The sequence below is a fragment of the Coregonus clupeaformis genome, chromosome 16 (assembly GCF_020615455.1).
Source record: "Coregonus clupeaformis isolate EN_2021a chromosome 16, ASM2061545v1, whole genome shotgun sequence".
NCBI lineage: Eukaryota > Metazoa > Chordata > Actinopteri > Salmoniformes > Salmonidae > Coregonus > Coregonus clupeaformis.
The window spans coordinates 51438945-51455855 of record NC_059207.1 but is presented as its reverse complement, the minus strand read 5'-3'; the positions used below and the strand labels follow the sequence as shown (position 1 = coordinate 51455855).

Below are 16911 nucleotides of genomic sequence, written 5' to 3'. Positions count from 1 at the left end.
TTTGTTTCTGCACGGTACAAGGCCAGCTGCTGCAGCCTTCAGCTAGAGATCAGAAACACATTGGCCTGTTGCATTGTCTTTGCTTTTTGAACTTCAAGAGCAATGCTCTGAGATAGATCAATAAAGATGTAGTAAACAGTACATCCAGTGAGGGTAGAAAGATGAGACCCTGGCCGCTCTCCAGTACCTCCAAAGCCCACTTATATTGCTATTGCTATAGGAGAAAAAACACAGGCATGGTTGCATTTACAAAGAATTTGCTCTTCGGCTTCTAAATAAATCCTGCAAATCTTCAGCACATCTCAGCTCTGAAACATGTCCATCTTTCTAGGATGCACCAGCAAAGGACAGTATCCTCTGTCTGAAGGGAAAGCAAAACCACAATAGAAAGGAATATCACAGTATTTAAAAGAATGTCACCTTTACCCAGAAAAATAGATATGCCCATTAGAAACCAGGTTATATGAGGAGATTTGGGATTATGCTAGCTGGATAAAGGTTTTCAAATACATACCTACTGTATCTAATGGGGCGGTAACTATAGATGAGGCATTCAGTCTGTCAGAGAGAGAATGTTATATTGTCTCTCACATTCTCCATGAAAGGAACGAACACAGGCTGCGCTTTAGCAATTGATAGGGATCATTAAAAAAAATACATAATAATTATCAGAACATACAGGGTGAGGAAAGGCCTCAAATGGGGTGAGGATTAAAGAGACATGCAGTTATGTAAGTTCCATGGGAATCGTTTGGATGTTCATTATGATTCGGTCAATAATCAATTCAACTTATCCCTGCTCCTCCCAGCTCTGTTTCCTTTAAGTGCTGATTCAGGCTATCATGGTGGGAAGGTAGACAACAAAGGAAGTAGTCTACTGATAAGATTTAGTTTGTGGGGTACCTGATGAACACAGACAGCTAGCTTAAGACCAGACTTAGGACCCGACCAATGCTCTGGCCGCATGTCATTGACAGACATTAAAGCAGACACTAAGAAAACTGTAGGGGCTTCAGGAGAGAAAGCAAAAGGCAAGACATGGCATCAACTTCTGAAGGGATGAGTGGAGGGGATAAGAAAAAAGGTGGTTTCAGAAGCATAATTCACAGTTACACTCAGCAAGATGATAACTTACAACCAACTTCCTTCCTTGCACACGCCCACATTGTTAAGAACTAATACTGGCAGTCTTGGCAGATTTAAATTCTTATTTTTCTTCTGTAAGTAGTAAGTTACTCCCCTGTGTATGATGATGTCATCTTGCTGAGTGTACCTTTCAGTTCTTACAGTTTCAGTAACCGTCTCAGAAACCACCAATTCCCAGTTTGGAAATGTAGTTGAATAAAGTTAAATGGACTAAGTCAAATTCTCCAACTCAATTGAATTACTGAACATCTGATGACGTGCCACAGTTCTGGGTAGGGGAGTAAAAGAGCTTCTACTTGGCTGTGGGCCATGTGACACCTGACTCTCAGAGGAAGGTAGGTGAGATGAGAGAGGCCTGACTGAGATTCTCTTAGAGCAATTGGATTGAAACCAGCAGTTGTAACCTTATAGTGTGTTTTATCAGGAGAGATAGGAAATGACTCTCACACACACACACACACACACACACACTATATATATATATATATATATATATATACTCTCCATGCACACTAAAACAGTCTACTCAGTAAAGTGTTTGAAACTGTGATGCGTGTGTTAGAAGGAGTCAGGAGCAGGAGAGTAATACGCATCCAAAGAGTTTATCCGTCGATAAACAGTTGCTCAAGCATGCGACAACAAAACTCAGGCACAGGGGAAATATCTACCCTGGCAACAACAAGGTAAGGGTAGCTCAACCGAGCTACACACAGCTCACTACAAACAATCACCCACACAGACAAGGAAGCAGAGGGAACACTTATACAATGACTAATTGGGGATAAGGACCAGGTGTGTGTGATTAATTAGACAAGTGGAGTGATGAGAATGGGAGCGGCAGCAGCTAGTAAGCCGGTGACGACGAACGCCGAAACCTGCCCGAACAAGGAGGGGAGGCAGCCTCAGCGGAAGTCGTGACAGAAACACCTAAGTAACTGGTCTATTATTACCACACATACCTCCATGCTGAACTATCTAACCAGATAAATCCTATCCTACCCTGGTCTCCTTTCCCACCACCACACTTGTCGCTCCGCCCCATATTCTCTCTCACACACACACACACACTCACACAAACACATCACCCTGCCACAGCTCACTTCCATATCTAAAAGGGGGTGATGGGAAATGAGAGCAGGGTAAGTGGAGTGGGAGGGAATGCACAAGAGATTTTCGGTTTGGGAATGCACGAGAGAACGAGAACATATGTAAACATATGTTTCCCATGCCAATAAGAGAGGTGGAAGGGGGAGAGAGAGATGGAGAGAAAGAGAGGTTGGGAGTCTCATATTCACACACACATCTTCCAGTGACAGGTAAAAAGATCAGACCAGGGGTCCTCCTATCCAGCCTGGCCTCAGAGCCATACGAAAAAATTAAACAAATGGAGCACTTCCAAGACGTATGATACTTACAAATCGTGTACTTACTTTAGACAGAAACGAAAGTAAGGTTGTTGGTCGGGGAGGATGGGTGGTTATAATCCGTGACAGTCTAGCAATCCAAAGGTTGCGTGTTCAATTCACCTAACCTGCTAAGTAAATTCACCTAACCTTTGTTGTTTTAGTTCCCCTAACCTTTCACGTAAATTATCCTAACATTTGTCGCTAGTTCTCCTAACCACCAATTCTTTCAGTAATTCTCCTTTGTTGTTATGAGGCAACAAGCAACCTGGTTTCAGAGAAAGACGTATAATACTACACGTCATCCAAGATGTATAATAAGTTACGCCATCCAATTCGTATGCTATTGTTCGACCGGGTAAGACATACGATACTATATGTCCTCTAATTCGTATTATATTGTATGACTGCTATTCCATTAATATTGTAACCTAGCGTTACGTAACATATCATACTAAATGGTGTGTTGAACATATTTATATACAGAAACTCCAAATTACCCTGAGACCACGTTGTCATATCAAACCCAGCAAGGGGAGCAAAACATCTTTAACACACATGCACAAACACACACACACACACACACACACACACCCCTCCTCAGTCTGTTACCTCAGTGAAGGTGGAGCCACTGTAGAGAGAGGGAGAGAGAGTCCACTCCACACTCCATGGAGAGAGAAAGAGAGGAGAGAGCAGCGGAGGATTTCACACTCAAATGTATTTTACCTTCTCTCTCTTTTTGAGCTGTTGAATGTTTGAGCCCTGAGGGATGAACCTGGAGAAAGTGTTATAGCAGAATGTTCCTATACCAGTAGACCTTTCATTGTTGGAGTAACCATCTGAGGAACTGGGTTGGAATTAAATTCAGCACCAGGAACAGCTAAGGATAGAAAAAAGTTTCAAAATTGGGACATAGGACGGCTGCTTGATTTGTCATTGGAATACACTGACAGTATTTGCACTGGTAACAATAAGGAAAGTGTTTATTTTAATTGTATTTATTTATTTATCTACCTGGACATCTGTATAGGAAGAAACGTGAAAGAGAGGACTCTCAGATTTGTCATTGCAATTCATTGACTTTCAGTACAATAACTGCTCTAGCTACCAACAAACAGGAGGAACAGAAGGACATCTCTTTTTGTGTAGAGACCTGGTAGACCAGGTACCAGAGAGCCCCATTTCCCAGGAGGGCTCCCCTTCCTGCCCTCCCAGCCTCCCCTGTCCCCAGCAGCATGTCCCAGGCTGTGTGGCTGCTTCCAGTCCTCCCCACACAACTCTACCATGAGCACATGGGCTGCTGGAGGGAGTAAGGCTGCCTCTGCCTGGTCCACCTCTGGGTATTGGTTTAGGTCTGGCTCTGGGTCCAAGTTTAGGTCCGGTTCTGGGACTGGGTCTGGGCTAAGGTCTGGCTCCAGCTCCATCTCTGGGTCCTCCTTTTCCAGCCTGTCCCTGTCTCTGCTGCTAGCACTGCTGCTCTCCCTTTCCCTCCCTTTGGTTGTCTGTCATCAACCTCCCTACAGAGGCAGGCTCCAGTACCCCATCCCCAACAGCACTCTTAGTGCCCCAGTGAACAGTTCCCTGGCTGGGTCCAGGGTTGGAGGAACTGGGCAGACTGGGGGTCCCTTAGGGAGGACAGGGGGTCCACTGGGGAGGCATGTACGCAGCTACAACCACCTGCAGGGAGATGTGCGGCGAAGGAAGCTCTTCTCCTTCCAGAAGTTCTTCCTGCGGATCGATAAGAATGGCAGAGTCAACGGGACCAAGAGCAAAGATGACCCCCTCAGTAAGTAACCATAACAGTATGTTTTTCAATTTGTAGGAAAGTGAAAGAGGGGGAAACAGAGATTCAACCATAGTGTATTAGAAATTAATCATTGTGTTGTTTAGGCTTTCTCAACCCTTCTGGTACGGTCTTCACTACAGAATATCATACAAATTACAGAAAAAAAGGAAACAAATTCAAATGATTGACTTGAGTTGAAGAACTTTACTGAATAACTTTTTTTAGCATTGATCATTTCAAATACTGCATGTTGAATCAAAATGGCAAGATTTGTCTCCTAGCAGTTCACGGATGTTAAACCTTTTAGTTTAGTTTAGTTTAGATCTAGATCAAGCTGACACATTCCTGATTAGAAGCTCCTTTTTCTGTCTCTAGCAAACATATTTGTGATATCTGGCCTGCCCAATCATTCAGCACAATGATGGTAGCTCTCAGATGGCTAAAACAGGACCAGGGAGGAATAGATTACCAACCTGTTATCTTTCAGTATTCACTGCCCAGGGTAAACAGCACTGATAACAGCTAGAGAGGAGCAGGACTGGGGGAAGGAGAGGATACGCCAATCACTACCATGCTCTGAGACGCTCTCTCACACACAGCCAGTCTGCTTCATTTCATTCTACAATGATTGTACATAATGCTAATACCGTGTGGTTTATGATCAATGCAGTATAATGTGAATGTGATCTGATCAATTTACAGAGGTACAGTAACATAAATTGGGATGTTTTTTTACTCATGCCGAATTCTTGTATGCCTGAATATCCTATTGTAAAAGGTATAGCACAACCGGTAATGAGTCTAAACACTTTGTTGCTGTCTTCACTGCAACTCTTTTTATTTAGTGTGCTCAGTGATAACTATAAACTATACATCCCCCTTTATATCAACCCACTTCCAATTTACTACGTGTGTGAGCCTATCTGTGTGCGGGCACTCACATGCTCAAGTGGGTGTGTTCGGATGTAGAAACCAAGCAACCAGCGACACATGTGCCCACTTAAACTACAACCTCCACCCACCCCCCACGCCTACCACCCCCCATCCCCGGTATATGGCACTCTTTAACGTTTCTCCTGGGAGTTCTTAACCACACATTCAATCAAAGAGACTTATGGGAAACAGTATGGGAAGTAAAAATGTAACTAATGGTGTTTGTTTTGACAAGAATACGACAGAAATGTCTTTATAGACTCTACACACTACACTGCAATGAATTTCAATATGCCCCTTTTAGGTATTTGTGAAATAGTACAACAGCCAGGCTAGTAATGTCTTCACTAAGATGATTGGTGGGTTCAACTTGAAGCTATAGTACATGTTAACTTATTGAACCTATCAATTATCTCTCACCATTACTCCTCACAAATGTCTAGGCTATAATACTACTGTACTAGTAGTATATATTAGTAATATACTGCCGTATATAATACTAAGCCTTTGCAAAAGGTGACCAAGTTTATCTTTGGGTTGGGTATGAATGCAGTAGTAGGGGGGTTGAGGTGGGGTACGAAATCATGAATGACATGGTTGAACGTCATTGTGGTCACATCAAAGCTGCGAGTGTTCAGTATCAATGGTGGTGCAGTCACAAAGCCGTGTCCTGAGGGGGACTGGGGACAGTGTGTGTGGATTATATGGCCCACTATCAGGTTCACAGGGAAAGGGATACTACAGAATAGCAGCTCCAGTCTCTGCTCTGGACCAGGGGCTAGACATGATCCCTGGGAGGATGTCCTAGACATGATCCCTGGGAGGGTGTCCTAGACATGATCCCTGGGAGGATGTCCTAGACATGATCCCTGGGAGGATGTCCTAGACATGATCTCTGGGAGGATGTCCTTTGTTGTCCCTTGAAATGGCACTAGATCAGGTTTTTGGCATTGATTCTGTGGTAATGCCTAGTGAAACACTCTGGGTTGATAGAAAATAATAACATAATAACCAATATACTGTATGAATAAACATTTCCTAAACTAAATGTGTGAGCTTGTTCTTGCTAGGAGCAATCACATTCAATATGTGGAGTTAAAGTTTGGCAATCTTTCCATAGATATGTTAAATCATGATTCTGTTTGTGCAGTACCAAAGCATATCTGGAGACCACGTTACCAGTTTTGATTTTAAAAAACTTCCCTCAATCTCTCGCTAGTCATTCTTATTACTTCTCTTTAGAGATATGGTTTACGCCCAGTTTGTTTGTGTGCAAGGCTGAGACCCGAGCTTTGAACCATGCTTACAACAGTGTAGCGATAGAGGGGGAACGACTGGTTTGGGGTTTGAAATACCAACCTTGCTAGCACAGATCTCTACAGTTGTAGAGGTGGTGGTTTTGGGGGCTGCCCATGGCCCTGTGAGGACCCTGCTCTTGTCTGTTTAAGAGCCTGTATCCAACCTCCCACAGATTTATGGGGATGCCAGTGCAAAACAGTCCCACATGGCGCTCCATCATGCTGGGATTCTGCTGGGAGCTTACAGAGAGAGGGGGCTGGAATGGAAACCCCAGAAATATGGTGCTTTGCAGAAAATAAGAACATATAAAGCTACGCAAGCTAGCCGGCATGCAGCGTAACAGAAAATGTGCTTATCGATAACCTCATTTGCTATACATCGTTACAGCTCACCACATTTGTACAATCTAAAGCATTTCTAATGAAATTTACATAGTTACTGAGAACAGTAATGGTGGACTCTAGCAGTGCTAACTGAGGCTCTAACAGATGGATTAGTCTAATTACCCCAAGCTGGTATTGTGTGAGTGTGAGCCCAGCCTGTCAAGAGCGCAGGAGGTGAATATAGGAGGCCACCAAACGTGTCTGTGTCTCTCTCTCTCTTTGCCGGGGGCTATGTGTGCTGAGGCGCCAACGGACTTGGTCTGACATGGTCCCCACTTGCTCTCTCTGTGTGTGTGTGTGTGTGTGTTTGCCCCTCAAAAGGGAAACCACAGCCAGTACTCTCAAGGACACTGAGATAGAGATGTAAAGTTGTTTATGGACGTGGATAGAGGAGGGATATGTGGTCCTCATCTGCTTAACAGCTGATTTATGTTTCCATCATTCCCATATTTCAACATATTTCTACTGTATCTGTACTGTAAGCTCTGTCAAATTTTTCTAAGACAACACAGATTTTTCAAAGAGTAAACAGTTACCAAGAATAACAACGCAAACTGCAAAACACATCTGAACTTGGCAACCCACTGTGGAAAATCCACCTTTAATTCACATTGGCATTGTCTACACCCATTCGACCCTAATGCACCATTTACTGTAGTAACTACAAACAGAGCGTATCAAATGAGCCACACATTAGGAAAAAGAATCCAGCATGCAACAATGTTACCCTAAATAAACAGTTGGAAATGTGGGGTTGACCCAGGGCCAGGTTTTTATGTGTGGTGTATCAGAATTACCACTACATAACACACAGGTGTCACATTTGGTGTTGGGTGTTGTAATCTGTAATATGTTGAACAAAGAACACATTTGTCCTAATGGCTTTGGTTTGTTTTTTTCCGCCCTTGCGGCGTTGTGGATATCATTCCTAAGTGAGCAAGTAGACAGTAGTGCTGAACATTAATCATCACAGACTGAGTGGATACAGGTGGGAAATACTATAGACTAGAGAGTGTGTACGTGTATGTGCATGTGCGTGTGTTCATGCATACAGATGTGGGTCTTAATTTGAGCTAGTTTGCTACAGCAGGAAAATGATCCTGCAGCAACAGGAAATGTGAATTATTATGTGGATTATAATTAATGGACATTTTTTGTAGCGGTTGATACATTTTTTGTTAGGACAAATCAAGTCTGACATGTTAAATTGGAATTTACAAACTTTAGAAGCCTTTTTAAACCTTGAATACACTACACGTTTGCATATCCTGCAGGGAAATTCTCAGCAACAAAAGAGTGATCAAATTAAGATCCTACATTCGCATGGGTGTGTGTACGCAATATGTACAATGTATACTCTGTGTGTGTGTTCAAACTTCATAAGCGCCGTCTCGCCCCAGCCTCCGGTGTGTGTCTTTGATCAGTGGTCATTAAATTCATTCTAATCCTCCCTGTCTCTCTGTCATGGCCTCTGTCCTCCTCTGTTCTCTCTCCTTTCATCCCTAGCATGTTTACAGAGGGGCCAGAGACGGCCTTAGATAGTCTTACATCCTCAAACGATACCTGACACCTGAACCCTTACAGAAGTGATTCTCAGATCTTCAATGGCTGTTGTGTCATGGTCCCCTCCACTACTTCTCCTAATGGTAGAGCTGGGTGATATGGACAAAAATCCATATCACAGTACATTTACTGAATTATCATGGTAACGATAAGTAAAATGTGCACCACAGTATTTTTTTAAATATTACCCTAAAAACTACTACTACTTTCAATGTTGTAGCTGTCAATAATCCCATTAACAATCACCCATATTAGCAAACTTATTTCATTTCAAACTTCTATTTTTTTTTAGTAGGCCCTATAGACGGGTTGGCTGACAATGTCAGAAACATTATGCACGCGCAGCCGTGCTTTGTTATGATTCTGAGCGGTCAGTTAGCTAGCAACAATAACAAGAAGCTGCCATGTGGGGAATCCTAGGTGGCTCGTTTCAGATAGTTTTATCTTGCTCTTGATACCATGTCTTCTTTTGAGGTGTTTTGACTGATTTCATGTCAATGCTAATATGGCAAAAATTAGCTAGCTAGCTAACCAACAACTGTAACGATGTATTTGAAAGACAACAAGTGCTGATTGTGCAAATGAATGCATCTTTTCAATAAACATTTGGAGACTAAATATAGTTCACATGTCAACAATCTAAGCCAACCCCGTCTGTTTTGCCCCATAGTTGCGCACGCATCGGTTCTGTTCTATGGGTGATCTATTCGTAATGAATGATATCAGAAAAATGTCCACGATAGGTGGGCGGTTTGGTCGGTGTCGATAATTTCCAGTTTATCGTCCCAGCTCTACCGGATGATGTAGACCTCACTGCCACAAGGTCAACATTTTTTTTTTGGGGGGGGCAGCTAATTTCTTTAGTCAGCTATGAAATTAACAGATAAACTCAAATTCTATCAAATAACATTACTTGCATAATTTCTAATCCCCCTTTTTATACATGATGTGGAGACAGGGGAGACAGGGGTGGAAGTCACTGTACATTTTTGAGGGCACCTGCCTCTTTTTTCAGCTCACCTGCCTCTTCGAGTCTTCACACAGCAACTTTTTAGACGGTCCGTCCACAAGACAGGGAGTTGGACAGTGACACAAGCAGCCACACAAACACTCATCAGGGAGGAAGGAGGGGAACCATGCCATTGTCACGACAACTCCCTGCAGTTCACACTCCCTAGCTGTGTTTGTGTATGTCTGTCTGTGTGTGTGTGTGTGTGTGTGTGTGTGTGTGTGTGTGTGTGTTTGTTGCAGGATAGGATAATAACACCACACAGGAAATGGGAAGAAGAAGTCAAGGAGCAAGGCAAACGTGCCATGGGGAACAGAGAGGGGCCATTAACACACACCAGCGTCAGATGAGATAAATGTGTGTGTGCGTGATAAGTGGGCTCTCTGGTCAAAGGACACATTAGGAAGCTGTATCTCTCTGACCTCTGATACTATGGACACACTTAATAACCTCAGCTGTCTACAACATTTTATATTACATTTTAGTCATTTAGCAGACGCTCTTATCCAGAGCGACTTACAGGAGCAATTAGGGTTAAGTGCCTTGCTCAAGGGCACAGACAGATTTTTCACCTAGTCGACTCGGGGATTAGAACAACAGCATGCTATGGTTACTGGGGTATAATTCAACCTTTTCTAATGGCTTTTAGGTAACCAGAATATTTGCACTGGGAATTGGTGGCCTACATACCAAACAAGCCAAACTGTTCACACATAAATCCAATCTGCAATTATTATAATCCTCATGCCAAATGAGTTAATGTGAAGTCTACTGTTTTGTGTAGAGGGGATGTAGATGAAGCAAGCTTATTTGGATGAAATCAAGAATGGATGGATGGATGGATGGATGGATGGATGGGTGGATGATGGATGGATGGATGGATGATGGATGGATGAAAACTCTACCCTACAGTTGAAGAGATTCTTTCGGATTTTCTCTGACTATTAAGTAGAGAATTTTCTGTATCTACTGAGCACCATAAATAGCATGACAGTTCAAATAGGGGGTGCTGATATCTGTCCTGCTGATACATGTACTGTTTCACACATGAACAAGTGTGTGGTGTGAAATGGAAATGTGTTTTTTGAATATCCCACTTCCCCTGCCATTATTGATGTGACCCTGGAGCAATTATGGTTAAAGCTGCAATATGTAACTTTCTTGGAGACCCGACAAAATGCACATAGAAATATGAGTTACAGCTCTGTCATTCTCATTGAGGGCAAGTCTAAGAAGCGGTAGATCTGTTCTATATGCGCTATTTCTATGCTTATGTGCGTTATTTTTGGTTACGGAAAACATATTTCACAGCGGTTTAGATGGTACGATGATTATTTACAATATACTTGCTTGTTTTGTCACATAAACTGAAATTAGGCAAACTAGAACAATCTTAATCACCAGGAAATGAATTTCTACATAGTGCATCTTTAAGTGCCTTGCTCATGGTCAGACCGACAGATTTCTCACCTAGTCAGCTTGGGGATTTGAACCAGCAACCTTTTGGTTACTGGCCTAATGCACTAACTGCTAGGCTACCTGGCGCCTAGTTGGCTATGAACCCACACAATTTCACCTAGAGGCTTTCTCAAACATATCTAGCTAATGTGTTGTCTTGAGAAAGGCTCTAGCCGGAACATTTAATGTGTCATTTATTGATGGGCTTGGTTTGGGTCCCAATGGATGGAATCCTGTTGCCTCACTTGACAGTCTGTGCTGCTGTCCATGGACCATATAGATCTGTCCATTTCCCCTTATCTGACACAGCTGGTGGCTGGGCCTTTGTCTTCCACAGTCAGGAGGGGCAGGAAGACTGCTGATTGTTTTACAAACTCTTATTTACAGTGTATATGACTACAGCAGATCCAGAACTCTAGCTTCTATTTCCTCTTCTTCTGATTTCCCTTAAATCCTCCACTATAAATGGTCATGATGATTATAAATGGCTTGTAAAAGGTGTTTTTTGGTGTTTATTCTCAGGTATTCTGGAGATCACGTCGGTGGATGTGGGGGTGGTGGCTATCAAAGGACTGGGCAGTGACTACTACCTGGCTATCAGCAGGAAGGGAGAGCTGTACGGAGCGGTCAGTATCCATGTCAGAGGTCATTCAACCAGCCTCAAAGAGATTCACTTAGATTCTTTAGTCTTTATCACAAGAGTTTTTAATTATGTAGCTGGGTTCACGTATAACCAATGGTGCAGTGGAAACTATGAAAAGTGCAAAGAGCACACTATCCAAGCATTCAAAGACAAAACTGGAGATCAGCAAGTCATGACTATAGTGCTAAGTGACACAGACATTAGATTACATCACATGTATCACTGATTTGCATAATTAACTATTTATATTGAATGTACCCCTCTGGTACATCTTGACTAAGTTAAATTGGTTCCCACTGGGCAAAATCAATGTTGTTTTCAACCAAATTTCTCAACGTATTGTGTCGTGGAACCTATGTGGAAAATATATTGGATTTGAAAAAAGTCATCAACTGTTGTTTTGAGATGAGATTTCAACCACAGGATTATGCCATCATGGCAATGAGTTTTCAACATTGACAAACCTTGTATAAAATGTTATGAATTTATACCTTTGAAACAATGTCAGATCTTCAACGCAATATCCACTATAAGAAAGAAACAGGCTGGGCAGCACCTCCTACTGGAAAGTTGATCTATCTACAGCTACCCTTTGGTCTCCCATCCAGAGATTTAACCAAGCCTAGCTTTGATATTTATCACCTACTGTTACCAATGTGCTTTCATGAGAATGATTGTTGAGAAATACATCTCCACTTAATAGATTCACTGTTGCTATCATAGTCATTCCCAAGCATAGGTTTAAGAGAGCAAATTAGATGTAACCATATATCATCAATGGTGCTATTTAGGCCTATATAGCATTTGAGAAGTCATCAACAGCTATTGTTTAAATTCAACTCAGGGTTCAACTAAAACTAGACAATACGTATAGGCCTAGGCCTAGGGTTTTAAGCTTTGGTTGATTTCAAATGGAATCTACAAGTTAGTAAAACAGATATGTTGGATTGACGTCTCCATCCAAACCAAAAAACTAAGTTAAAGAATATAACTGTATTTAAAGTGCATTTAAAGTTTTATTTTATTTTATTTAGTCCTATTAATTAACTTAGATGTTTGGTTTTAATGGAGACATGAATCCATCATATCAATTATGAATTTGTAGACAAATTGGAATTAAGCCAGACATAGTGGCACAGGCAGAACTATCCAAGGATACATGTCCTTCAGATGTTGCTATTTGGTTGCGTTGACAACCAAACACAATTAAAGTATCACTTTTGCCATACAGTAAATAGCCTATTAACTTTCTGACCAGTTAAAAAAATGATGTTGGATTCAGGTCTCAATCGCAACCAAAAATAAAAGTGAAAGAATAGGACTAAGCCAGCGGCTCAGATGGAACTACCCAAGCAGTAGATACATCTCCTTTAAATGTTGATATTTTGTTAACCAAACACAATTCAATATTACTTTTTTGTAATACAGTAATGTAACAGTATTCATTCAACACATCCCTTGCCACATTGAGGTTACTGTAACAATAAATGTCTTCTTATCCTAGAAAGTGTGCATGTTCAAGATAGCATGCAAATGTCACAGGTCTGTGGAGACCTTCAAAATGGATAATAATCTGCGCAGAATCTCAAACTCCATTGACCACTTGCATTGTATCCCCATTTGAACTTTGTTGTGCTTTTAAATGGTTGAAAGCGCAGTAATAACACATTTAGGTGACAACAAACCAAAAATCAGACATTGATTTTCCATTGGAATTTCATTGTGCTTTTAGAGATTGTTGAAAGCATAGTGATAACACATTGGGAATTAAACAAACTTTTGACTGTCTTTTTGAGTGGCTGAAAATAGGTTGTAATCTCATTGATCAATCTATCAACCAAATATTACCTAATTCTCCACGTTGAAATGACGTGGTGTACCCAGTGGGTTGTCAGTTAGCTAATTAGATAAATACCTGGAAATATCTATATTTTGATTTAAACTCATGTATGAACAGTACACCACTGGATTAACTATAACGGTGGTATTTTTACATCCTTTGCCAGTGTATGCACTTCAAAAATGGAAATGGTTGAATCAGTATAAAATGGATTCAGTCCTGAGTGGTGCAGAGGTCTAAGGCACTGCATCTCAGTGCTAGAGTGCTAGAGGTGTCACTACAGACCCTGGTTCGATTCCAGGCTGTATCACAACCCGATTGTGAGTCCAACAGGGCGGCGCACAAGTGGCCCAGCGTCGTCCGGGTTTGGCTGGGGTAGGCCCTCATTGTAAACAAGAATTTGTTCTTAACTGACTTGCCTAGTAAAAAAAAAAAAAAGTTTAAGTATCCAAATACACATATGTGAATGTAACTCAATAATGTCCCTTGTTCTTCCAGAGAGAGTTTGGCATTGACTGCACACTGAAGGAGCGTATTGAGGAGAATGGCTATAACACCTACGCCTCAGCCGAGTGGATGAACAAGAAGAGACAGATGTTTGTGGGCCTGAGTGTCCAAGGGAGGCCACTGAGAGGGAAGAAAACACGGAGGAGGAATACAGCCACACATTTCCTCCCGATCATGGTGTGATGATGAGGAGCTTTTCACTGGACTAGACCCTGTGGGAGAGCTATTCAGCACTGAACAATCTTTCAACTAAGGATAACAAAGGACTCTAATCTGAACTAAAATACATATTTTCTCTAAGGAAGTTACTTAACTCTGCAGATGCTGCCTCCCACTGGGAACGGACGTCTATTCCACGTTGGTTCAATGTAATTTCATTGAAATTACGTGGAAACAACGTTGATTCAACCAGTGTGTGCCCAGTGGGATGCTTCTGACTTTGCTTGAGATAGTTTATTGGTTTGGGGATGGACAGTGTTTTCTGTGGCACAGGGTGAAATATGAACCCTATTCTGTGCCAAATCATTGGAAAGAGGTGGACTGAAGGAGGATGTGGCATGGGGGGACAAAGTAGGAGGCTGTTTCACACATCAAGCGGATGAACTGAGGAAGCACTGGTTTTGTATGTACAAAACACTTGTTCAAACTGTTATTCATGGTTCGCAATCGCATTTCAATAATCTGAACAGGTTTTGAAATGAAGAAGAAGGGCTAACAGATCAGTAAATGCGAAAAACTGGAGAGAAAAAAACTATTATTCTTATTGAGCAAGATCCTAGTGGTCATTTCAAGCCTGAAACCATAACAAAAGTGAATACAGGGAATGAAAAATCTAATGTATGATACTTAACCACTGAGTTTTGACTGTGTTGAAGTAAATTATTTATTTTGTGTCATATTTAACTGGAGGTGGAAAGAAGGTGAACATTTATTTGCATTCTTTACACCTTATCATGTCTATAAGAGAAAATAAATTAGACCTTTCCTCCTCTGTATCCAGATGTTGTCATGTTCATCACTAAAGTGTGCAACTAAAACTGGTTGACTCAGTAAACATCCGACAAATACACATATGAGAATGTGAACCAATAAATTAGATACTGTAGAATATAAAGTACATTAAAACTCAGTTAACAGGTTATGGTAAAAGAAAGAAAACCCAGAGCACATAAAACAAGTGTAGTTTTCGAGGGACTATTCTTATCAGGCTGACTGAGGTATGGAATGACAAAAGACAACCATTACAGGCCCACCAGATATTCCATGTGGCAACCATTGCACTAATGATTAGAGTTCCCAAACAAACTGGAAACATACAGGCCAACCACATCAAAATGGAAGGGAGGTAACTACCCTGGTATGGGCTCTAGATGCTGACATCATTTTTTAAACTATCACCCCATTACTGCGGAGCTGCAACATTCCCCAATATTGCGGAGGCCTTGGACCACATGGATATTGTACAACAAGAAACACTTTTTCATACAGTAAGTAATATGAAGAAAAGTTGATAGTATGTAGACCTCACGTTTCTGCATTGTATTGTCCCACATCAAGCCCTCACTAGAATTTGGTGAAGGGTATGTAGGGTAGGAGGCTGTGTGTGTGTGTGTGTGTGTGTGTGTGTGTGTGTGTGTGTGTGGGTGCGCATGCATGTGATGCGTGCATGGATGTGTGCATGAGAGAAATGTCCGTATGACCTGCGTCTCGCCACCCACTTCCTCCTGTAATCGTCAACAAATGCTCTAATCAATGACAGCTGTCAGATGCCAGATCAAAAGACCAGGGGGAGAACGTTAACACCACAAACGCTCGGTCCCGTGCCTCTCTCATCCTCTGTCTATGAACATCTCAATATTTTTATGTAAGGGCGTGAAATTGGGAAAAGAGCACAAAGTGTGTGGAAAACTAACATGAAAGACAGAATGTTCCCAAAATTTCCAGATTTATCCCATTCAACTAGAGACCGTGATTCCTGGCCTGGAGCTACTGTAAATGCTTGGAGATACTGTAGGATGCCAGGGATCATGATGGTATTTTCTTTGAGCTAGAAATGCTCATATTGTCCCTGTAATGATGGCTTATGGACTCACAACGAATTATTTTGTAATGTTGCAATGCATTTCCAACATACTGTAACGGTCCTTACTACATGAGCCAAGTTAAATTCCCACCCAACGGGGTTAACCCTATTGATGCGATGCGTAGGGTATTTGCCTTTCACGCCAGCGACCCAGGTTTGATTCCCTGCCTTGCCGTTCACTACGTTGGTGTCAGAAGTGGAATGGTAACTGTGAGGCCATTGGAACGCATGTCTCGGATGTGTGAGGGGGCTGAGTAGTCAAAGTGTGCCTTCCCGTTCAGAGGGGGCAGTATAGCAATCCTCACTGAGCTACGTTACAATTCCCACCAAGTGGGAATGGCCTTGATATTGATTTAAACATTGTACCCTACCAGAGTTTATAATAATAGAACAGTTCAATCCCCCCCCCCCCTCCCCCTCCCACTCCAAAATACATTGTCATCTTTCATCTTCTATGCGTTCCCAAGACTTGACTTGTGAATGTTTGAACTCCCTCCAAGACACCCATTTGGGGGAAAACAGCAATAACAGAAAATAGGGGAAGTAATCTTTTATCAAAGTGGGTCTCTACATTTCTGGAACGGGAATGCTCTTTGACATAATGTGATCCAGCTTTGGGAAACAAGTGGAAAATGACTGGAGGCTAAACAACTAATGAATGCTTATTCTGATAGGTCTGGTGAAACACACATGTTTGTAGTGGGCAGCTACTGAGAGAGCAGCAGGGGGAGAGCGGCACATGTGAGAGGGTTTGATCCACAGGATCCTGATTCTGCTCTCTGATGCATGTGTCTGTGGTTTTATTGTAGTGTGGGAGGTGGGTGGTATGTTTATATTATTTGACTACCCCACTCTCTT

The 16911-nt window shown here is 42.0% G+C and overlaps 1 protein-coding gene across 1 annotated transcript; it reads left to right on the top strand.

Moving 5' to 3' along the window:
* Positions 1-3234: 3234 nt before the first annotated feature.
* On the top strand, positions 3235-14938 carry LOC121584221 (fibroblast growth factor 10-like). Its single transcript, XM_041900050.2, has 3 exons — positions 3235-4335; positions 11503-11606; positions 13962-14938. Exons 1-3 carry the CDS (start codon positions 3834-3836, stop codon positions 14151-14153), a joined length of 798 nt encoding a protein of 265 aa, XP_041755984.1. The 5' UTR covers positions 3235-3833; the 3' UTR covers positions 14154-14938.
* Positions 14939-16911: the final 1973 nt, after the last annotated feature.

Coding starts and splice junctions, on each gene's coding strand:
- LOC121584221 (XM_041900050.2), top strand. CDS start 3,834: ATGAGCACATGGGCTGCTGGAGGGAGTAAGGCTGCCTCTGCCTGGTCC. Junction 4,336..11,502: donor GAGCAAAGATGACCCCCTCA/GTAAGTAACCAT, acceptor GTTTATTCTCAG/GTATTCTGGAGATCACGTCG. Junction 11,607..13,961: donor AGGGAGAGCTGTACGGAGCG/GTCAGTATCCAT, acceptor TTGTTCTTCCAG/AGAGAGTTTGGCATTGACTG.